General features: G+C 41.2%; 2 protein-coding genes across 5 annotated transcripts in view; one reads left to right on the top strand and one right to left on the bottom strand.

The window, feature by feature from the left end:
* vps8 (VPS8 subunit of CORVET complex) overlaps nt 1-15,438 on the top strand; it is a 68,643-nt gene extending 53,205 nt beyond the window's left edge. For all 4 annotated transcript variants that reach the window (XM_038271199.1, XM_038271198.1, XM_038271197.1 and 1 more), the window contains 5 exons: nt 2,609-2,778; nt 3,667-3,835; nt 4,279-4,332; nt 4,819-4,899; nt 14,977-15,438. In XM_038271199.1, the coding sequence (XP_038127127.1) occupies nt 2,609-2,778; nt 3,667-3,835; nt 4,279-4,332; nt 4,819-4,899; nt 14,977-15,102 (600 nt within the window). In that variant the 3' untranslated portion in view covers nt 15,103-15,438. The remainder of the gene's footprint in view (nt 1-2,608; nt 2,779-3,666; nt 3,836-4,278; nt 4,333-4,818; nt 4,900-14,976) is intronic.
* Nucleotides 15,439-16,652: 1,214 nt separating this feature from the next.
* On the bottom strand, nt 16,653-19,927 carry chchd1 (coiled-coil-helix-coiled-coil-helix domain containing 1). The gene is made up of 3 exons (XM_038271193.1): nt 19,668-19,927; nt 18,375-18,493; nt 16,653-16,860 (listed from the first exon to the last, which is right to left on the bottom strand). The coding sequence occupies exons 1-3, from the start codon at nt 19,804-19,806 to the stop codon at nt 16,750-16,752; spliced, it is 369 nt and encodes a 122-aa protein (XP_038127121.1). The 5' UTR covers nt 19,807-19,927; the 3' UTR covers nt 16,653-16,749.
* Nucleotides 19,928-24,581: the final 4,654 nt, after the last annotated feature.

Here is a 24,581-nt window from a genome sequence, read left to right as displayed (position 1 = left end):
TGTTCTCTTTAGACGCGTCTGTGGTTCAAGAGTGGCTTGACACAAGGAATGCGACAGCAGAAACCCATGTCTTTCATACGTCTGTGTGTGGTGGTTCTTGAAGCACTCACTCTAGCTGCAGTCCACTCTTTGTGAATCTCCCCCACATTTTTGAATGGGTTTTGTTTCACAATCCTCTCCAGGGTGCGGTTATCTCTCTTGCTTGTACACTTTTTTCGACCACATCTTTTCCTTCCCTTCGCCTCTCTATTAATGTGCTTGGACACTGAGCTCTGTGAACAGCCAGCCTCTTTAGCGATGACCTTTTGTGTCTTGCCCTCCTTGTGCAAGGTGTCGATGGTCGTCTTTTGGACAACTGTCAAGTCAGCAGTCTTCCCCATGATTGTGTAGCCTATAGAACTAGACTGAAAGACCATTTAAAGGCTTTTGCAGGTGGTTTGAGTTAATTAGCTGATTAGAGTGTGGCACCAGGGGCCATCAATTTTGAACCTTTTCACAATATTCTAATTTTCTGATATGATGAATTTGAGATTTTCATTTGTTGTCATTTGTAATCATCAAAATTAAACAAAATAAACATCTGAAATATATGAGTTTGTATGTAATGTATGAATATAATATACAAGTTTCACTTTTTAAATGGAATTACTGAAATCAATCTACTTTTTCATGATATTCTAATTTTATGACCAGCACCTGTATGTCTTAATGGATAAAATCCTTATTTGGAGAAGGGCAATTTGGGTTCAGTCAGATGATCTTTGAGTTTAGCTCTTAATTAGATAGGGAACGTACTCCCATGGCTGTAGATCCTGCCTACAAGGGAGATCTCAGAATGTTAGTTTGTAAAAGTGATCACTCAGAGACCTGTTCCACGAGGCATGGGGTCCCCCAGGGGTCTGCTCCCGGCCCCATTGCTTTTTTTCTGTCCACCTTCTGCCTCTCGGTCTTTTCAAGCCAAAGTAACTTTATTTTCATGTCAGCCATGTGTATACATACACAAAACAGAAATTTCCTTTCTCTCAACCCTCAAATAAAAACATTTAAAACATACATATGAAAAAGTATGAAAAAAATAAGCCTTAAAATGAAATAAATCTACCAGAGATACATACACTTTTGTCGGTCGAAACTGGGGAAAAAGAGAGCAGATTTCCACAAACTAACTGGCAGTTTATTCACGTTTAGCCTGGTGAGACCATCCTGATCTCGCGAGCTTTCAAGGTTTCACTCGCAGATCAGTCTGGCTACTTTACGTTAAAGAAAATTTGGTGCCGTTCACCAAACGAACGTCCAATCAGCGTTGGCTTTGAGGCGGGTTGAGGTGTGACGCAACAAGAAGCGCGACAGTTCAGTCTAAAGAACATGGCGGCTTCAGCCGATGAAACTAGCGTTAGCGTGGATATCGGAGTTTTATAGGAATTACAGAGTATTTCTTCACTGAAAGAAGAGCAAACACTGCTCTGGAGGCTTTCCTCAGAGGAAAAGATGTTTTTGCTCTTCTCCCGACTGGTTTCAGCAAGAGTTTGATCTATCAATTGGCTCCTCTTCGTCTTCGCTCTGTTAGTATGTCATATGCTTCGTTGATCTGATTGGTTTATTTGGCCCGTCTATCACCAACATAGGCCAATCAGCTAACCAGTATTTTCGCCCCTTCCCAAAATTACTTCAACGGAAGGTTTCCAGATGGATATGTGGAGCAAATCCATCTGGCGGAGTCAGGTTAATTCCCATTAGGTTTCATGTAACCATCTGCTGCCATGCTGATTAGGTGCAGCTATATTCCTGTAACCGTAGGAAGGTTTTCTGACGAGTCACAAATAAAGTCTGTCTGAATTTATTTCGGAATTGGTTAGCTAATAATCTCCTGCTTCTTAATGCTGACAAGACTAATAGTCACTGGATGTCAGAAATGACATCATCTGTCCCAAAGATTTGCCTTGAAACATGATAACTGCCTCATTAAACAGTTCCTAAAGCCCAAATTGTTGCGGAGCTTTTTTTCCTCCGTGTTCCGTCTGTCTGAAGATATCTCCCCATAGACACTCGGCAGACATCTATGGACGGTTTCAAAGCTAAGTTAGAGACACACTTGTCCACTCATCCTATGCATCTCATTTCAGTTTAGTTTTAGTGTCTTTGTTTCTTGTTTACCTATTAGTCTTAATTGTTTCATTCTATATCATTTTGCTTTATTGTCTTGTAAATGTTCAGCCCTTTGTTTGAAAAAGCTTAGGTAATGTAACAGTTTAAAGCCTTCTTAAATAAATCGATTCAATTGAATTCAGTTTAATTCTATAGCTCCAATTCACAACACATTCTATCTCAATGCACTTTATTCAGACAATTCAAGAGAGAGCGTAAGTTTAGAGATTGAACTACTAACAAATACAGCAGAATGGAAGAATAGAGATATAATGATGAACAAGGGTCCCTATGTCCTCCAGCGGGCTAAGCCTATAGCAGCACAAATGCAGAAAATAGCTCAGGATAACCGAAGCATTTTGGTTTAGGTATAAGAAAGGTAGAGCCAAGTAGAAATCTAATTGGATATGTAAGATAATGATATTTGAGATAGAAGCAGTAAAGATGTTTGTTTGTCTCTCAGACGTTGCTGGAAACGACAACAAGTCTGCTGAACCACGACCTCCACTGGTCCTTGGCTCATCTCCGCTCTGTCGTCACCAGAGGGCTTCATCCACGACAAGACTGCTGCAACATCTGCCTGCAGCACTACAAGAGGAAGCAGGATGCGACGGAGGAGATCGTTGTGTTCAGGTAACAGATGTTCTGGAAAAACCCGCAGACCTCAGCCATAATGCTGCCTCCATGCTGGGAGCTGGGAGGTTTTACTCAGTCAATATAAACAGGTTGGTTGGTCCCCCTCCTTTAATAAAAGAAAAAAAACATTGGTCACAGAAATATTTTGAATCAGACAAAAGTAATAATAAATAAAATTTCTATGAAAATTAACAAATGGGAGTTAGATACTGCTTTTCAACTACGCATTAAGTCTGATTTATACTCAGAAACCAGTTGTTTGTTTGAATGACCACCATTGTGAAAAACTACTCGGATTCCACCTGGATCCCCGCTCTTTTTGGCCCTCATGTCCCTCCGTTGTCGCACAAACTTGCAACAAACAGTTATAACAGAACTGGTCACACAATGTGGACGGTGACAGAGTTAAGAAAATAAACAAATAAAATACTGTACAGTGTTTTTATAATATAAATACTCTGTGTCTGGATTTAGACCGTGTTTAACACAAAGTATTTGGATTGATTTGAAGGTCCTGACCACGTTTTCTTCAAAATGATAAATTTTCCAATAAATAATCCATCAAAAAGAACATGTAGAGTGGAGCCGAATAAAAGGATTATTTTTATTTAAAAATATATATAAATATTTGTTTTATAAAGGTTGATATGTCCAAAATATATCAATAATTACTTTTGGTTACCATGCCAACACTGACACGATAGGATTATGTTCCATTAGGTCAGGTTAGCCTGAGCTCAGGTGTTTCTAATGTAGAGCGTTGGTGCTGATTTACAGGAGCTAAGGGACTCAGGAGGCAGCGTTCCTTCTGCTCAACATTTGCTAATGTTAACCACTCCTATGAATAGACCTGCCACCACTTACACATTTTCCTGTTTCCTCCAGCTGTGGCCACCTGTACCACCTGCAGTGCCTCCAGCAGAAAGACTGTGGGCGGGGCCAGAGCTCCGAGCTGCCACAGCCTTGGAGGTGCTACAAGTGTTCTTCCAGCCATGGAGGAAGGGGCGGGGCTTCTGTTGAACCCAGTAGGAGCCGCAGCGCGTCACTCGCCCAGGTTGGTGCTTCTCCACTCATTAGGAGGCAAAGTTTGTAAAAAAGGACTCAGAAGGGAATCAACTGAATTCAAAGTCATAGGGAAATTATATTTAAATGTCAAATCATTCTGGCTTAAACATTTATATAAATGTACTCTTTATAAGACATATTGTCCCAAAATTTAGAAAATTTCTATTTAGAAAAAAACAATCCTGTCTTATAATCTGGGTTTTTTCATTATTTTATGCAGGCCAGTTAGTTATACATCAGCCTGAACACCTAAATTCAGCCAATCATATATCAATGTCATCTGTCAATCAAATTTTTTCGGTCATAGCATCTTGACTCATATGTCACAGCTAATGTACGCAACAGTTGAAATAAGAAATAAGGCTGTTGGAGCAGAACTATTGCAGCATTAAAACAAGCAGATATGACGAGTCGTGTTTTTCTCTGCCTCAGACTCGTTTCTCATCAGGACATCAGCAGAAAGGAGGCGAGGCCCACGGGAAGAAGGTAAGGCTTGGTCTGAAGTCAGACAAAACCAGCAGTAAAACGTACGTGATGGTAGCCCTGCCGCTGCAAAAACTGATCTAAAACAAAAAAAATGTCTTCAAATCAGTCTGTTTTTCCTTAATTTGAACAGGTAAATAAGGTGATCAATGGAATAAGTAGTTTTGGCCTTAAAATAAGAAAATTAGGAATTATGCATCTGAAATAACATCAAAAAGTTTTTTTTTATTTTAAACATAAATCATCTTATTCTGCGGACACATGGAGAGCTGAAAGATGGACTTATATTGCATGCTTTTGCAGCGTGCTCCTTGCAAAGCAGCTAAGATCTTATCTTTTTCCGTGTAGCTGCAGATTCAATAATGAGATGATGTGGCTGAAAGCTTCACTCATTCATTTCTCATGTAGCACCAGGATGTTCAACCTTCCTCCTTTAAAGGCGCAGAGTCCCGGTGGACACGCGGTGATGGGATGTTTGCTGTGTTCCAGGTATTGGCTGCAGTGACGCTGGATGTGCAGCAGGAGCTGTCCTGGGATCAGCTCCGGGGTTTATACCGAGGACCATCCAGGGTAGGAAACCAAAGCTAAAAACTGCTGATTTTCTGCCTCCCTCTAAATCCCACTGAGACTTGTGGAAGAGTTTGGTTTTAAAGGTAGAATCCCATTTTGCAGAGAAGATTAAGCTCTGCCTCCTTTGGAGGTGAACCCATCATCTCAGTCCAGAGTTTTGTTCTCTATGGGCTAACATGCTTCTTAATGCTCCACCTGGAGATCAGATGTATGGATTAAGCAGCTGAATTCTGCAGTTAACCTGGAGATCCAACCTTTTCCTCCTCATCTCCCTCCTAACGCTCATTCAGGAGGCCCTGAAAGAACTAAATAAATCTGAGACATCGCAACCAGCGCATTGCTCGCTGTAGCGACTATCAACCACCTTTTAGTCGCTTGTGGGTGCGGGGAATCTGGAATTTAACGCGCTTAAAAGAGGATGTCGAAACCAGGGTATAAGGTATGGGCGTCCCCATTTATTGAAGTACGTTTGTATATGAACAAACTTTCCAAACAATCCGAGTAGCGGTCTTTACAACAAGTGAGATGGACAGGTAACTATGGAGAATGTGAAAATAACAGAATTTAACCAGAAGACGCAGGCTATTGTGTGCCAAAGAAAGCGGTAAAAACTGTATGATCTCCCGTCACCCAAAACCCTTTCTGCCCTCTCACGTCTAACCTATAAAGCCTTCCCCTCCACACCGCCACCAGTGGTAGAGCAGAATATAGGTCACCACCACCCAAAAAAAAAAAACCCAAAAAATAAACCATACCTAAACACCAACAACTATAAATGGCTCCTACACTCGCTAATATAATTACTTCATCCATCAAACTCTGTTTCTGTCTTCAATACTTAAAAAGTCTCCTCCTTGTGGTTGCTGTGGTAACCATAAATTCCTACTGATCAGGGGATACCTAGTGATCCGTGACTGCATTGCAAGGTGTACATGAAAATATTTTATTTCTTTGGTAGTAAAAGAAAATAGGGCTAGGATCTGTTCTGCTTCCTGGGGACCAAATTGACAAATAAAAAAAAAGCTTTTATCAACCAAAAAGGAAGTTTTTCTTATATGTTTGAGTTCACATTCAGCTGTGACCCAAATCCAAACCAAGCAGAGGAACATTCTGTATGTAGGGAACAGACTGGATGTAGAGAACAGACTGGATGTAGAGAACAGACTGGATGTAGAGAACAGACTGGATGTAGAGAACAGACTGGATGTAGGGAACAGACTGGATGTAGAGAACAGACTGGATGTAGAGAACAGACTGGATGTAGAGAACAGACTGGATGTAGAGAACAGACTGGATGTAGAGAACAGACTGGATGTAGAGAACAGACTGGATGTAGAGAACAGACTGGATGTAGAGAACAGACTGGATGTAGGGAACAGACTGGATGTAGAGAACAGACTGGATGTAGAGAACAGACTGGATGTAGAGAACAGACTGGATGTAGAGAACAGACTGGATGTAGAGAACAGACTGGATGTAGGGAACAGACTGGATGTAGAGAACAGACTGGATGTAGAGAACAGACTGGATGTAGAGAACAGACTGGATGTAGAGAACAGACTGGATGTAGAGAACAGACTGGATGTAGAGAACAGACTGGATGTAGAGAACAGACTGGATGTAGAGAACAGACTGGATGTAGGGAACAGACTGGATGTAGAGAACAGACTGGATGTAGAGAACAGACTGGATGTAGAGAACAGACTGGATGTAGAGAACAGACTGGATGTAGGGAACAGACTGGATGTAGAGAACAGACTGGATGTAGAGAACAGACTGGATGTAGAGAACAGACTGGATGTAGAGAACAGACTGGATGTAGAGAACAGACTGGATGTAGAGAACAGACTGGATGTAGAGAACAGACTGGATGTAGAGAACAGACTGGATGTAGAGAACAGACTGGATGTAGAGAACAGACTGGATGTAGAGAACAGACTGGATGTAGAGAACAGACTGGATGTAGAGAACAGACTGGATGTAGAGAACAGACTGGATGTAGAGAACAGACTGGATGTAGAGAACAGACTGGATGTAGAGAACAGACTGGATGTAGAGAACAGACTGGATGTAGAGAACAGACTGGATGTAGAGAACAGACTGGATGTAGAGAACAGACTGGATGTAGAGAACAGACTGGATGTAGAGAACAGACTGGATGTAGAGAACAGACTGGATGTAGAGAACAGACTGGATGTAGAGAACAGACTGGATGTAGAGAACAGACTGGATGTAGAGAACAGACTGGATGTAGAGAACAGACTGGATGTAGAGAACAGACTGGATGTAGAGAACAGACTGGATGTAGAGAACAGACTGGATGTAGAGAACAGACTGGATGTAGGGAACAGACTGGATGTAGAGAACAGACTGGATGTAGAGAACAGACTGGATGTAGAGAACAGACTGGATGTAGAGAACAGACTGGATGTAGAGAACAGACTGGATGTAGGGAACAGACTGGATGTAGAGAACAGACTGGATGTAGAGAACAGACTGGATGTAGAGAACAGACTGGATGTAGAGAACAGACTGGATGTAGAGAACAGACTGGATGTAGAGAACAGACTGGATGTAGAGAACAGACTGGATGTAGAGAACAGACTGGATGTAGAGAACAGACTGGATGTAGAGAACAGACTGGATGTAGGGAACAGACTGGATGTAGAGAACAGACTGGATGTAGAGAACAGACTGGATGTAGAGAACAGACTGGATGTAGAGAACAGACTGGATGTAGAGAACAGACTGGATGTAGGGAACAGACTGGATGTAGAGAACAGACTGGATGTAGAGAACAGACTGGATGTAGGGAACAGACTGGATGTAGAGAACAGACTGGATGTAGAGAACAGACTGGATGTAGGGAACAGACTGGATGTAGAGAACAGACTGGATGTAGAGAACAGACTGGATGTAGAGAACAGACTGGATGTAGGGAACAGACTGGATGTAGAGAACAGACTGGATGTAGAGAACAGACTGGATGTAGAGAACAGACTGGATGTAGAGAACAGACTGGATGTAGAGAACAGACTGGATGTAGGGAACAGACTGGATGTAGAGAACAGACTGGATGTAGAGAACAGACTGGATGTAGAGAACAGACTGGATGTAGAGAACAGACTGGATGTAGAGAACAGACTGGATGTAGGGAACAGACTGGATGTAGAGAACAGACTGGATGTAGAGAACAGACTGGATGTAGAGAACAGACTGGATGTAGAGAACAGACTGGATGTAGAGAACAGACTGGATGTAGAGAACAGACTGGATGTAGAGAACAGACTGGATGTAGAGAACAGACTGGATGTAGAGAACAGACTGGATGTAGAGAACAGACTGGATGTAGAGAACAGACTGGATGTAGAGAACAGACTGGATGTAGAGAACAGACTGGATGTAGAGAACAGACTGGATGTAGAGAACAGACTGGATGTAGAGAACAGACTGGATGTAGAGAACAGACTGGATGTAGAGAACAGACTGGATGTAGAGAACAGACTGGATGTAGAGAACAGACTGGATGTAGAGAACAGACTGGATGTAGAGAACAGACTGGATGTAGAGAACAGACTGGATGTAGAGAACAGACTGGATGTAGAGAACAGACTGGATGTAGAGAACAGACTGGATGTAGAGAACAGACTGGATGTAGAGAACAGACTGGATGTAGAGAACAGACTGGATGTAGAGAACAGACTGGATGTAGAGAACAGACTGGATGTAGAGAACAGACTGGATGTAGAGAACAGACTGGATGTAGAGAACAGACTGGATGTAGAGAACAGACTGGATGTAGAGAACAGACTGGATGTAGAGAACAGACTGGATGTAGAGAACAGACTGGATGTAGAGAACAGACTGGATGTAGAGAACAGACTGGATGTAGAGAACAGACTGGATGTAGAGAACAGACTGGATGTAGAGAACAGACTGGATGTAGAGAACAGACTGGATGTAGAGAACAGACTGGATGTAGAGAACAGACTGGATGTAGAGAACAGACTGGATGTAGAGAACAGACTGGATGTAGAGAACAGACTGGATGTAGAGAACAGACTGGATGTAGAGAACAGACTGGATGTAGAGAACAGACTGGATGTAGAGAACAGACTGGATGTAGAGAACAGACTGGATGTAGAGAACAGACTGGATGTAGAGAACAGACTGGATGTAGAGAACAGACTGGATGTAGAGAACAGACTGGATGTAGAGAACAGACTGGATGTAGAGAACAGACTGGATGTAGAGAACAGACTGGATGTAGAGAACAGACTGGATGTAGAGAACAGACTGGATGTAGAGAACAGACTGGATGTAGAGAACAGACTGGATGTAGAGAACAGACTGGATGTAGAGAACAGACTGGATGTAGAGAACAGACTGGATGTAGAGAACAGACTGGATGTAGAGAACAGACTGGATGTAGAGAACAGACTGGATGTAGAGAACAGACTGGATGTAGAGAACAGACTGGATGTAGAGAACAGACTGGATGTAGAGAACAGACTGGATGTAGAGAACAGACTGGATGTAGAGAACAGACTGGATGTAGAGAACAGACTGGATGTAGAGAACAGACTGGATGTAGAGAACAGACTGGATGTAGAGAACAGACTGGATGTAGAGAACAGACTGGATGTAGAGAACAGACTGGATGTAGAGAACAGACTGGATGTAGAGAACAGACTGGATGTAGAGAACAGACTGGATGTAGAGAACAGACTGGATGTAGAGAACAGACTGGATGTAGAGAACAGACTGGATGTAGAGAACAGACTGGATGTAGAGAACAGACTGGATGTAGAGAACAGACTGGATGTAGAGAACAGACTGGATGTAGAGAACAGACTGGATGTAGAGAACAGACTGGATGTAGAGAACAGACTGGATGTAGAGAACAGACTGGATGTAGAGAACAGACTGGATGTAGGGAACAGACTGGATGTAGAGAACAGACTGGATGTAGAGAACAGACTGGATGTAGAGAACAGACTGGATGTAGAGAACAGACTGGATGTAGAGAACAGACTGGATGTAGAGAACAGACTGGATGTAGAGAACAGACTGGATGTAGAGAACAGACTGGATGTAGAGAACAGACTGGATGTAGAGAACAGACTGGATGTAGGGAACAGACTGGATGTAGAGAACAGACTGGATGTAGAGAACAGACTGGATGTAGAGAACAGACTGGATGTAGAGAACAGACTGGATGTAGAGAACAGACTGGATGTAGGGAACAGACTGGATGTAGAGAACAGACTGGATGTAGAGAACAGACTGGATGTAGGGAACAGACTGGATGTAGAGAACAGACTGGATGTAGAGAACAGACTGGATGTAGGGAACAGACTGGATGTAGAGAACAGACTGGATGTAGAGAACAGACTGGATGTAGAGAACAGACTGGATGTAGGGAACAGACTGGATGTAGAGAACAGACTGGATGTAGAGAACAGACTGGATGTAGAGAACAGACTGGATGTAGAGAACAGACTGGATGTAGAGAACAGACTGGATGTAGGGAACAGACTGGATGTAGAGAACAGACTGGATGTAGAGAACAGACTGGATGTAGGGAACAGACTGGATGTAGAGAACAGACTGGATGTAGAGAACAGACTGGATGTAGGGAACAGACTGGATGTAGAGAACAGACTGGATGTAGAGAACAGACTGGATGTAGAGAACAGACTGGATGTAGAGAACAGACTGGATGTAGAGAACAGACTGGATGTAGAGAACAGACTGGATGTAGAGAACAGACTGGATGTAGAGAACAGACTGGATGTAGAGAACAGACTGGATGTAGAGAACAGACTGGATGTAGAGAACAGACTGGATGTAGAGAACAGACTGGATGTAGAGAACAGACTGGATGTAGAGAACAGACTGGATGTAGAGAACAGACTGGATGTAGAGAACAGACTGGATGTAGAGAACAGACTGGATGTAGAGAACAGACTGGATGTAGAGAACAGACTGGATGTAGAGAACAGACTGGATGTAGAGAACAGACTGGATGTAGAGAACAGACTGGATGTAGAGAACAGACTGGATGTAGAGAACAGACTGGATGTAGAGAACAGACTGGATGTAGAGAACAGACTGGATGTAGAGAACAGACTGGATGTAGAGAACAGACTGGATGTAGAGAACAGACTGGATGTAGAGAACAGACTGGATGTAGAGAACAGACTGGATGTAGAGAACAGACTGGATGTAGAGAACAGACTGGATGTAGAGAACAGACTGGATGTAGAGAACAGACTGGATGTAGAGAACAGACTGGATGTAGAGAACAGACTGGATGTAGAGAACAGACTGGATGTAGAGAACAGACTGGATGTAGAGAACAGACTGGATGTAGAGAACAGACTGGATGTAGAGAACAGACTGGATGTAGAGAACAGACTGGATGTAGAGAACAGACTGGATGTAGAGAACAGACTGGATGTAGAGAACAGACTGGATGTAGAGAACAGACTGGATGTAGAGAACAGACTGGATGTAGAGAACAGACTGGATGTAGAGAACAGACTGGATGTAGAGAACAGACTGGATGTAGAGAACAGACTGGATGTAGAGAACAGACTGGATGTAGAGAACAGACTGGATGTAGAGAACAGACTGGATGTAGAGAACAGACTGGATGTAGAGAACAGACTGGATGTAGAGAACAGACTGGACATAGAGAACACCCTCTATGTAGAGAGCAGTCTGCATTTATACAATTGACTGGATGTAGGGAACAGACTGGATGTAGAGAACAGACTGGATGCAGAGAACAGACTGGATGTAGAGAACAGACTGGATGTAGAGAACAGACTGGATGTAGAGAACAGACTGGATGTAGAGAACAGACTGGATGTAGAGAACAGACTGGATGTAGAGAACAGACTGGATGTAGAGAACAGACTGGATGTAGAGAACAGACTGGATGTAGAGAACAGACTGGATGTAGAGAACAGACTGGATGTAGAGAACAGACTGGATGTAGAGAACAGACTGGATGTAGAGAACAGACTGGATGTAGAGAACAGACTGGATGTAGAGAACAGACTGGATGTAGAGAACAGACTGGATGTAGAGAACAGACTGGATGTAGAGAACAGACTGGATGTAGAGAACAGACTGGATGTAGAGAACAGACTGGATGTAGAGAACAGACTGGATGTAGAGAACAGACTGGATGTAGAGAACAGACTGGATGTAGAGAACAGACTGGATGTAGAGAACAGACTGGATGTAGAGAACAGACTGGATGTAGAGAACAGACTGGATGTAGAGAACAGACTGGATGTAGAGAACAGACTGGATGTAGAGAACAGACTGGATGTAGAGAACAGACTGGATGTAGAGAACAGACTGGATGTAGAGAACAGACTGGATGTAGAGAACAGACTGGATGTAGAGAACAGACTGGATGTAGAGAACAGACTGGATGTAGAGAACAGACTGGATGTAGAGAACAGACTGGATGTAGAGAACAGACTGGATGTAGAGAACAGACTGGATGTAGAGAACAGACTGGATGTAGAGAACAGACTGGATGTAGAGAACAGACTGGATGTAGAGAACAGACTGGATGTAGAGAACAGACTGGATGTAGAGAACAGACTGGATGTAGAGAACAGACTGGATGTAGAGAACAGACTGGATGTAGAGAACAGACTGGATGTAGAGAACAGACTGGATGTAGAGAACAGACTGGATGTAGAGAACAGACTGGATGTAGAGAACAGACTGGATGTAGAGAACAGACTGGATGTAGAGAACAGACTGGATGTAGAGAACAGACTGGATGTAGAGAACAGACTGGATGTAGAGAACAGACTGGATGTAGAGAACAGACTGGATGTAGAGAACAGACTGGATGTAGAGAACAGACTGGATGTAGAGAACAGACTGGATGTAGAGAACAGACTGGATGTAGAGAACAGACTGGATGTAGAGAACAGACTGGATGTAGAGAACAGACTGGATGTAGAGAACAGACTGGATGTAGAGAACAGACTGGATGTAGAGAACAGACTGGATGTAGAGAACAGACTGGATGTAGAGAACAGACTGGATGTAGAGAACAGACTGGATGTAGAGAACAGACTGGATGTAGAGAACAGACTGGATGTAGAGAACAGACTGGATGTAGAGAACAGACTGGATGTAGAGAACAGACTGGATGTAGAGAACAGACTGGATGTAGAGAACAGACTGGATGTAGAGAACAGACTGGATGTAGAGAACAGACTGGATGTAGAGAACAGACTGGATGTAGAGAACAGACTGGATGTAGAGAACAGACTGGATGTAGAGAACAGACTGGATGTAGAGAACAGACTGGATGTAGAGAACAGACTGGATGTAGAGAACAGACTGGATGTAGAGAACAGACTGGATGTAGAGAACAGACTGGATGTAGAGAACAGACTGGATGTAGAGAACAGACTGGATGTAGAGAACAGACTGGATGTAGAGAACAGACTGGATGTAGAGAACAGACTGGATGTAGAGAACAGACTGGATGTAGAGAACAGACTGGATGTAGAGAACAGACTGGATGTAGAGAACAGACTGGATGTAGAGAACAGACTGGATGTAGAGAACAGACTGGATGTAGAGAACAGACTGGATGTAGAGAACAGACTGGATGTAGAGAACAGACTGGATGTAGAGAACAGACTGGATGTAGAGAACAGACTGGATGTAGAGAACAGACTGGATGTAGAGAACAGACTGGATGTAGAGAACAGACTGGATGTAGAGAACAGACTGGATGTAGAGAACAGACTGGATGTAGAGAACAGACTGGATGTAGAGAACAGACTGGATGTAGAGAACAGACTGGATGTAGAGAACAGACTGGATGTAGAGAACAGACTGGATGTAGAGAACAGACTGGATGTAGAGAACAGACTGGATGTAGAGAACAGACTGGATGTAGAGAACAGACTGGATGTAGAGAACAGACTGGATGTAGAGAACAGACTGGATGTAGAGAACAGACTGGATGTAGAGAACAGACTGGATGTAGAGAACAGACTGGATGTAGAGAACAGACTGGATGTAGAGAACAGACTGGATGTAGAGAACAGACTGGATGTAGAGAACAGACTGGATGTAGAGAACAGACTGGATGTAGAGAACAGACTGGATGTAGAGAACAGACTGGATGTAGAGAACAGACTGGATGTAGAGAACAGACTGGATGTAGAGAACAGACTGGATGTAGAGAACAGACTGGATGTAGAGAACAGACTGGATGTAGAGAACAGACTGGATGTAGAGAACAGACTGGATGTAGAGAACAGACTGGATGTAGAGAACAGACTGGATGTAGAGAACAGACTGGATGTAGGGAACAGACTGGATGTAGAGAACAGACTGGATGTAGAGAACAGACTGGATGTAGAGAACAGACTGGATGTAGAGAACAGACTGGATGTAGAGAACAGACTGGATGTAGAGAACAGACTGGATGTAGAGAACAGACTGGGATCAGCTGTTTTTTTACGCTGAGCTATTGGAGCTCATTAAAGCAGTTCAGGTGTCTGGATGAAAAAAAAAAAACTAAGTCAGTCTGACTATAATTTCTAGATCCAATTCATTGAGTTTAAATGTGATTATAAATGAGTTACTCAGAGGAGCTCCAGGTTTAAAAATACAGGTTTATATCAAGATTTTTATTTTTTTTTAATTTTGATTCCTTACTAACTTCCAGATAACATATTTATGCTGTTTTTTGATTTTAGATTTAAAGCATAAAATACCTAAGAATTAAATGCTAAAATTAAAGTAATTAAAGTGAAATTGTTTCTATTTTATAACCAGTTATTGTACGTTTCATTTTGGACAATTATCAATAATAAAAAAAAAAAAAAAGTGGTAAAGGCTGCTTTAAAGGACGGAGGTTGGTCTGTTGGTTCTGGACCAAACATAAAGGAACCTTGGTGTCTAACTCAGCTTCTGGTTGGTTAGTTCTGGAACGATGCTCTCAATTAGAACCCAGGACTGTTCCTCCATGTTCTCCCTCTGCTCTCACTGATGGTCTCCATTCTCTCTGCCCTCCAGCTGTCCATCCTGTCAGAGGTGTCACATGGCCAAGGAGGCGAGAGGCCAGGCTTCCTGGTTCCGGCCCAATCGGGGGCGGAGAATTTCCACCTCAAACTGGCTCCTCCTCCTCTGTTTGAAGAGTAGCTCCATGATGGATTCCCCCACGGTCCTCCAGAACCATCCTACCCAGGAGGAAGGATCCATCAGTGGAGCTGCTTCTTGGATCAGCTGTGAGACCCAGCAGAAGCTCTTGCTCCAACCAACTTATGTATAAACAGAAATGGACCGGTCCAGACCCCATATGTTCATAAGAAGGTGGCGCTGCTCCTCATGTTCAGCCATCTCCATGGGGCGTTTCTAGCACTACACATAGTTCTGGTTGGTACCCAAGATTAAATCGGCTGTTCAGCTGGGCCTGGTACCAGTCCAGAACCACTGATCTGTTTGTGGTTTTCTAATAAAACAGTGTTCAGCATTTCATTTGCTTTCTGACAGTTTTTTACTGGAAGAATCAGACGTTTAACCAGAACGGATCATCTCCACAGATCAGAGAACAACAACCTGCTTTGTTCCCATCATGAACTTCTGCTTTAGTTGGATCCAGCAGTCAGCGTGGATCATCTCCCAAAAGCTTCCTACCAGGATTTCTGTTGGCATCACAAAGCTGGGATCTCCTATGGAAAAACTTTTGTTCCAATATTATCTAAAGCAACGAAAGGCATTAAAAATGTTTACTTTGAAAAACAAATATTTTTTTGTTTGACTTTTGCCCCCCCATTCTTTCAGATTTAATTTTCACAAATTAAATCAAATGTAAGATCTTTTGGAAACACTTTGGCTGTTTCTCAGTTCACATGAACGCGAGTACGGACTCATGTCCTTGCCAAGTATGGTCTTGAGAACACAGGAAAGTGTGGACTCTGGGAGAACAGGAGCACGCAGCATAAATCTGGGTCAATTGGAACAGCAGCGTACTGATGACATCACCACATTCAAAGCTGGTCTGGAGCTGCATTTCACCTCCTGTTATTAATCGTCTCAAGATAATAATAAATTCTGACTTTTTTTATTTATTGGGGGATTAATAACAGTCAAAAAACCACAAATCCACAAATGGGTAATAGGGGAGGGGACTTTTTCTGTTCTCTGTCTTCTTGTTCTTGTGAACTGGAACAGTACTAGGGCTGAGGATGATGATGTTTCACGAGTAAACGAGAACACACAAGTCCACATAATGGGAAACAGCCTTTCAAAACTTATTCTTTTAAAATCCGATTTGGCAGATTTCCCTGTCTATGTGCAGACCAGTAGAAATGAGACTGCACTTCATCGCCCTTAGCAACAGCATTTCTATTGGCCTGCACTCAGATCACTTAGGAATGTGGAAAAAAATGCAACAATACAAAAATCTGTCTCCTCAAAACTAGGAAATCAAATCATAAAAATTAGCATTCATAGGTGGATCTTCTAAAAACATTAATTACTCTCAAAACTCTTTTTCAATTGAGTTTTTCAAACTTCCTCTTTTAAAACTTGTTCCTTGGTTTTACATACTGGCACCAATGTCTCTCCATAGATTCTGTTTATTACCTGGATCCTATAAACTCACTTGTTGGAACTAGGGACCAGAGCAGAAAACCTTCTTTCAGACGGAACCCCGAATCGCTGAGTTCAAAACGGATCCACACACGCTCTTAAAACAAGTTTAACATTTTATTTAACACGTATATAAATAGATCATCTTCCAGACGTCATGGAAACAGGAGCCTATCAGAGTCCTCCTGACAGCTGTTAGATCTCTGATCGAAGGTTAGGGAACCTCCTCAGCAGAGTGGTGGCCTGTTTCGGTGACAGACGTCCTCCCGCGGCGTCGCTATGCTGAGATTTGTTCTTCATGGCTGCCTGTGGGACACAAACATTGTTTAACTGCAGCCGTTTTCTGCTGGTTTCATGCAGAATGAAAACTGAGTGGCTTTCAGTTTTATATAGCAGTGCAGCTCCTGATTAATCTGAAGAATTTATTAACCTTTTCTACGCTTTGTATCTTCACTTTAGCTGAAGGTTCAGATATTTTGCAGACTGACTGACCAGGTAGTTTGATTCTACACCAGCAGATGGCGCCGCTTTACCCTGAAGAATCCTGGGAAATGCTTCCAACTCTGCTTTGCCTTTAGTCCAGAAATTAGTTATACCAAAAGATTTGACTGTATTCATTTTGCTGTCAGATGATCGGTTAAATAGTTATTCATTTCATTCATTACTTCCAGAAGTTTCTTTTTTTTAATACTTTGTATTTTCCAGGTTTGTAAAGAGCAACAAAAAAGGATAAAGACATTATTATTTGAGGGTTGGGGGTAGGGATGGGAATCGAAAACCGGTTCCTGTTCAGAACCAGTTCCGTATTTTCCGATTCCATGGCATCGTTTGGCAGCTGAATGATTCTTTTTTCGATTCCCGCAGCACCAGAGCCTAGAGCGCCGGCTCTGGGGAGCACGACTTACATCACGTTTTTTACGTACGTTACGTAAGTTACGCAAGTTGGAAGAACTATTCGAGGAGGAAGACAACGAGCTGCGGTCACTTTGTGAATCAAAGCCCCGTCTTTCCTTAGCCCAGAGGGTAGATCAGGAAATCCAGCTCTATAAAAGCTTGCCCTCCATCCCCTGCAGGGATAGCGCCACACTGTGGTGGTGGAACAAGCAAGATGGGATAAAGCGGGATGGAAAAAGGTGTAGCCATCAAGACAGTCTTAAGGTCTGGTTATCCTCCCACAGCAGTGAGCTTGTCACAGATATTTTTGGTTTATGCCCGATATTGAAGCGTGGTCTGCGCTGTTATTCCACGCCACAATGCAAGAGGGACAATCAGGAACTAGCTGTGGGTCTAGATATGGCCAAGGCGGTGAGGAAGTGGGGGCAAGTTTGAGGGACATGAGCTCGAAAAAGAGCGGGGATCCGGGTGGATAAAGGGTCCCAGCGTTCTCAGGCACCTCTCTCCTCTAGCTGGTCCATCTTCACAAGTTGTTTTCCACAATGGTGGTTATACAAACAAAACAAGCCGGTCAGGTACCAAACAGGAAATACGCATAGAGTAGAGAGGATGTAGATTTGACCAATCAGAGGTCTACTGTCTGCGGTCACCTACAATTTTGGAGAGCTGCAGCAGAGTGTTTTCCTTTAGTTGTGAAGCATAGAGGTGGAAGCATCATGCTGTGGGGCTATATGACCATAGCAGGGACTGGTGAACTTTACTAAACGTCTCACATCTTCTGACTGCTCATGCCCCTCGGCAGATAGAACAGCGCCCTCTGCTGGTCAGATCTGAATCCCCTGGTCGGGCTGGAAAAGTTCGTCTCAGACCAAAGGTCACAGCTAGAAGAAGAAAGCAGCTTCTACCCAGTATAGATCTAGACTCACCTGGGCCTTCTGAACGCATGAGTAGAAGGTTTGAACCTCACTGGAGCACAGCCCGTCCACAAAGTTGTTCTGCTTCCAGCAGGCCATCAGGAGGGACATCTCTGTGATGCAGGAGGCCTCTGGAGACACAAACACACTCAGCATTGTTCCAAATCTTTGAAAAACTCGGTAAAATCACATTCTTGCCAATCAAGCTGTCAAACTTCCATAATCAGGCTCTAACTTGCAGGTCGCTTTTATACAAACTCAATTTCTCCCCTCATAAATGTTTTATCTGGAACAATATGCATATCTTACATAGAAACAAGACTCTTTATACAAAACTGGTTTTAAACATGGTGTTGTTCTGGTAGCCCAACTGTTGAATAACTCGAAACAAATTCTAACATATGACGACTTCACTCATAAATTTAACTATCCTCCAAGAAGAGAATTTGACGTTGTAACCAGACCCCATGGGATCATCACCCTATTTAGAGATGAGAAAGAGTTAGATCAAAGGAATGTTCTTGTCTCCAGCAATATTTCAATAAATGGTTTGTCTTTTCTAGACAGAAAAGTCAACAACAAAGTTATTAAAAACCTTCTATGTGCAAACTCTATCCCTGCTTCCAGGTACAAATGGTCCCCCCTGTATGAAAACATTAACTGGAATAGAGCCTGGAGTAACCCACATACATTTTTAATTACAAACAAAGTAAAAGAAATAACATTTAAAATACTCCACCATTATTACCCCTGTAATAAGATTATTTCACAATTCATCCCCACTGTAGATGAAAAATGCTCCGTTTGCTCTTTGGAAATAGAAACATTAGACCATTTATTGTATAGCTGTTCACATAGCTCTTCTCTGTGGAATGATATACAATGCTTTATTAATGGTCACTTTGGCTCAAACATACTTTTATCCAGTTTTCACATTTTCTTTTATTTTTCTGACTCAAAGCCCTCTATACAATATATAGTCAATTTATTTATTTTACTTGGTAAATTCTTCATCCATAAGTCAAAATTTATGAAGAACAAACCTCTTTTCAGTGTTTTTAAAGTTGACTTAAAAAATTATATAATCTGTATTTCTGGATTAAAGGGTAAATCTTTGTATGTTATTTAATTGTTGATGTTGAAATTTGTCTTTTATGTATTTTACTTTATTTTCTTTATCTTTGTTTTCCCTTCATGCAAACGTGAACTGTAACTTTCTAAGTTTTGTAATAAAATAAATAAAACCACACTGAGCCTTCCGGAGGGAGGGATGGAGGGAGGTTCTGGGACCGGCCCGGTTCTTACCTCCTTTCCTGGGTTTCCTGTTGGCCACTGAGTCCTTCAGAACCAGCGGTCTGTTGGGTTTCAGGGTCGGTTTCCCGTCCTTCCTGCTCAGCAGCCTGCTGACCTTCTCCTGGAAAGCAACTCCTCCCTGCGCCGCCATGTCTCTCACACCGAACCGGCTTCTTAGCGGAGAGATACCGCTGCTTTGGACTCAGACCGACCAGCACCAGGACCAACCAGCCGCCGCACCGGACGGCCGTAAACAAAACCGGACTGTCGTGTTGTCTTGCTGTCGCGTTTGATGGCGGTTGGCAAACATCTTTTCGGCGCATTACCGCCACCTACTGGTGAGGAGTGTGGATCAGAATGGCCCTATTCATAATATTTATTTATCTATATATCTATAAATTCTAAATCCTCCTAATTATTCCTGTTACTATTAAATATTTAAATAAATATTGATAATTTTTACTTTTTCTCTATCATACCTATATCTATCAAATCAGATTTAAATTTCTCCTTATTTAGGCCTCTAACCAAATTCTTTCTTTCTTCTTCATACTTCTTACATCATTACATGTTTTACTGTTTCTACTTGTCCACAATATTCACATTTGCCTGATAAGTGTTTCCCTATTTTGAATAGTGTATTATTTAATTCTGTGTATCCAAATCTAAGTGTTGAAATAACTGTTTCCTCTCCTCTGCTTCCTCCTGCTCTCCTCATTCCTCCTATAAAACCATCTTCCTCTCCTTTCTTCTTCCCATTGTTTTTGCCACCTTTCCTTCATCCTTTGTTTAATGATACTTTTCATTTCTGTCTTACTTAAGTTAATCATCATATCAGTGGTTTTATTTTGTGATGCTTCCTTAGCAATCTTGTCTACAATTTCATTTCCTTTGATCCCTATATGTGCTGGAACCCAAATAAATATAACAATACTACCCATCATTTCAACTTGATATAAAACTTGCTGTATTTCAATTAAAATGTCTGATCTACTTTCTGAACTATGATTTATTATACTGATTAAGCTGAACTCGAATCTGAACATATAATTGATCTTAACGGTCTCACTTCCTCTATCCAATGTAATGCTAATAATATTGATAATAATTCTCCTGTGTAAACAGATAATTCATTATTTATTCTCCTATTAACTTTGATATTGAACTCTAAAACATAAAATGCAATACCTAACCTATTACTCACACTTTTAGGTGCATCTGTATATATTTGAATATAACCATAATAACTATTAACATATTCCTGTATCAGTTTATGATAAATATTGCCTTCCTTTTCTTTTCTAATCATGTCAAATCCACTGTAGTTTCAGGTATGATCCAGGGAGGGATTACTGGTAACGCTACAGTTGGACTACATTTAATTTGATCTAATTTAAGTTCTCTTAGTTTATTCCCCACTATCCATCCAAAACTTCCCGTTTGTCTCCTCTCCCTTTCCCAACACGGCTGCAGTGTTTCTTTTGTAGGATGATCTTGACCATGACCCTGTAAACTAACCCAGTATTTTAGCAACAGTTCTCCTGATTTCCAGGCATTTCTCCACTTTCAACCTGCAATGTTGTTTTAAATGCTCCTGTAATTAATCTTAAAGCTTGTGTCTGTATATACTCTAATAGCTGTGATAGCTGCTGAACCATAAACCACTCTACCAAAGTCTATTGCTGATCTTATTAATCCTGTATAAATAGCTTTTAAAGCAGTTCTGTCTGCTTTCCACTAACGACCAACTAAACTTCTCATAACATTCAAAACTTTTTTGCACTTATCAAAAATTTTCTGAATATGAAATGCCCTTTAAATTCTATCATCAAACCATAAACCAAGGAATTTAAAGTTTTTGATCCTTTCTATCTCTTGATTATATAATTTAACCTTCACCATAATATCAATTTTTTTCCGAGTAAAAAAAAAAAACTGTTTTCGATTTTTCCACTGAAAGTTTGAATCCTCATTTATACGACCAATCTATATCTTATTAATAGCTTTTTGTAAGTTCTTCACAATATAATCAGTATTCCGACCTCTCACCCAAACCCATTTTCTATATCTTTAAAACATCATTAATCATTATATAAAAAAGTAATGGACTTAATATGCAGGTGTTCCATTTTCAATAAGATAGTTTGAAGAATAACTCTTTCCTATTTTAACCTGTATTTCCTTTCACTTAAAAAATCTTTTAACCATCTATATATTCTAGCTTTAATATCCATCTTCAGCAGTTTGATCATCAATATCAAAGAATACAGCCGCTACACTTTCTCTATTTATTTGTGTTTTTCTAATTTTATGTTTTAGGCTCAAAGATGGATCCATGGTATTCCTTCCTTTTCTGAAGCCACTTTGCCATCTGGATATACATTGATTCCTTTCCAAATAATATGTCAGCCTGTCATTGATAATTTTTCTCCATTATTTTGCAAATATTTGAGATTAAAGCAATAGGCCTATAATTTCCTGGGTTTGCGCCATCTTTTCCTGGTTTACGTATTGGTATGATCACAGCTTCTTTCCAAACCATTGGCAGATTTCCCTCTTCATGTTGCATTATTTGCAAGCGCACCCTCTGCCAGAAAAAAAAGTATCTTTTATATATATAAATATATATATATATATATATATATATATATATATATATATATATATATATATATATATATATATATATATATATATATACATATATATATACATATATATATATATATATATTTTACATCAATTATTTTGTTTTTTAAGAAACGCATGTAAATACTTTCATCACCTGGTTCAGTATCAAAATAAAAAATACTAATTATGATTTTTACAAGGAATCAACTAATTAAAACATTTTTGCATTTCTTTGGATTATCTGCTGATGCCCCCAAACAGCCACATAATTATATCTAAATATTCTCAATACTCAGTATTGATCAAAGTTCCTTATATCATTAAATCCATTATTGGTGCAAACTTTTCTCAAAAGGAGAAATCATATTTATTGAAACTAAAAATGAATTTAAATCATAGAAAAATGTCTATTTGAGTGGAATTCTACACAGTTTCTTTCCCTCCATTTTGTTTAAAGCATCCATGTTGGATAACATTCTTGGGCTGTTTCTCAATCTGTGTAAGGATACACAGTCAAATAAATCTATTTTAAAGAGGACCTACCCTTTAGGCGTTATTGACATCTTTGCTGCTTTTTTATTAAACTGTAATTTTCTGCCAATGTGACGAAGATGCAGAAAAGCAGAGCAGCTTTTATATAACAGCAGGTGTTTCCTCCACCATTAGGTTGCTGTCACACACGCTGCACACACGCAGCTAATTAAGGGCTGAACGGTCCACTAGCCCTACCCACTACCTGGTTTGGGAAAGCATTTAATGGGGTGGAGCCTCTGGGGGAGCATGTTCTACAGACCGCATCATCCATGTTTTAATACTGTAAAATTACCAATGATTGTATGAATCAAATAACTGTTTAAAGATGTTGGAGCTTGGCCTGTTTTTCCAGTGTAGTCCTGTTTCTATGACTGTGACTGGTTGGATGTGCTCTCTTCATCCCCTGACATGGGAGCTGGCTTGGAGCTCGTCTGCCTGGCTGCGTGTTTCCTGGACGGGGCCGCCTTTTTCAGTTGCCTTTTGTATCTCTGCTTCTGTCTCCTCGAACCCCAGTCGGCCTCAGCAGATGGCCGCTCACACTGAGCCTGGTTCTGCTGGAGGTTTCTTCCTGTTAAAAGGGAGTTTTTCCTCTCCACTGTCGCTATAAGCATGCTTAGTGTGAGGGATTGCTGAAGAGTCAATGAGTCGATGCAATCAACTGGTTTTCCTTAGATAGAAAACTTTGAATCAATCTGACTGGATGATCTGATGAACTGTAAAGTCCTTGAGATGACAGGTGTTGTGAATTGGCGCTATAGACTAAATTGAAATTAATTGATTTACTTTGACTATATTAAAACCCTTTCCCATTGACCAGATAACCAATTTTAACCCGGGAACAATCAGCTTTTAGTGGCAGTGGGAACAGCTCACTGACGAGTCGTCTACCCGGATCTAACGACTCGGCAAGAGACCCGCGTTAAAATCGCCTCAGATCTGATCGACATGCTGTGGGAACACCAGAGCCGGGTCGCCCTGCTAATTTACGTGATACGTAACATACGGACGTCAACACACCGCGCCAGTTGCTTCTGATCTAACAAGCAAAATCAACTCTGTTTACATTTGATAAACATGGAGCAGCTCTGGTGAGAGGGATTCAGACAGATAATAGAGAGAAGCAATAAAGCACACTGACTACGCCCTGGCTTCCTGCCATGCTGCTCTCCATTGTTTACTTTCCTGATATCTGTCGTACCAGTGACATCATCAATGCTAACCCGGTATGATGGTGTCACCAGACACACAGCCGCCAGCGAGGGGTTAGACAAGGTTTTATTGCCAGTGGGAAGGGAGTTAAAACATCAATGATACTGATGCCATTTTACTTTATGTGGACGATTAAATTTCAGCTTCCTCTGATGCCATCAATGTTGTTCTTTTATTCACATACCACATTAAATATAATAAACTGAGAGGTAATCCAGCATCTTTCTCTTGAGTAATGAACATATTTAAAATATACTATTTAGCAATAAATAAGGTTAAACAATAGAAAACTAACAAATCGCCATTAAAAACCCTTTGTTTTAAGCTTTCCATTGTAGGGCTTTGCAAGTTATTTGCATGGCTCTTTTCTCTTTTTTTTTTTCATCCCCCCTTACTGGTAATCCTCCATGAAATATATATTCTATTGCAGCGGTAACCAATTTTAAAATCAGCGGGGTCTGAATAAAGAAAATCATCAACCAGTAAAGGTCCGGAGACATTTTCAATTATAATCTGTTACTTGAAACAGAATTTAACACTGAAATAAAATGA

This window comes from Cyprinodon tularosa, unplaced genomic scaffold (genome assembly GCF_016077235.1).
Source record: "Cyprinodon tularosa strain WSP-4 unplaced genomic scaffold, ASM1607723v1 ctg794, whole genome shotgun sequence".
Lineage (NCBI taxonomy): Eukaryota > Metazoa > Chordata > Actinopteri > Cyprinodontiformes > Cyprinodontidae > Cyprinodon > Cyprinodon tularosa.
The sequence above is the reverse complement of the archived record's forward strand: the minus strand, read 5'-3'. Positions and strand labels throughout refer to the sequence as shown.

Bases quoted from the DNA above. Each gene is read 5' to 3' on its own strand.
- chchd1 (XM_038271193.1), bottom strand. From the start codon at position 19,806: ATGGCGGCGCAGGGAGGAGTTGCTTTCCAGGAGAAGGTCAGCAGGCTG. The intron at 18,494-19,667 runs GTAAGAACCGGG...TTGTGTCTCCAG, and splicing joins CAGGAAACCCAGGAAAGGAG to AGGCCTCCTGCATCACAGAG. The intron at 16,861-18,374 runs GTGAGTCTAGAT...TGTGTCCCACAG, and splicing joins CATGCGTTCAGAAGGCCCAG to GCAGCCATGAAGAACAAATC.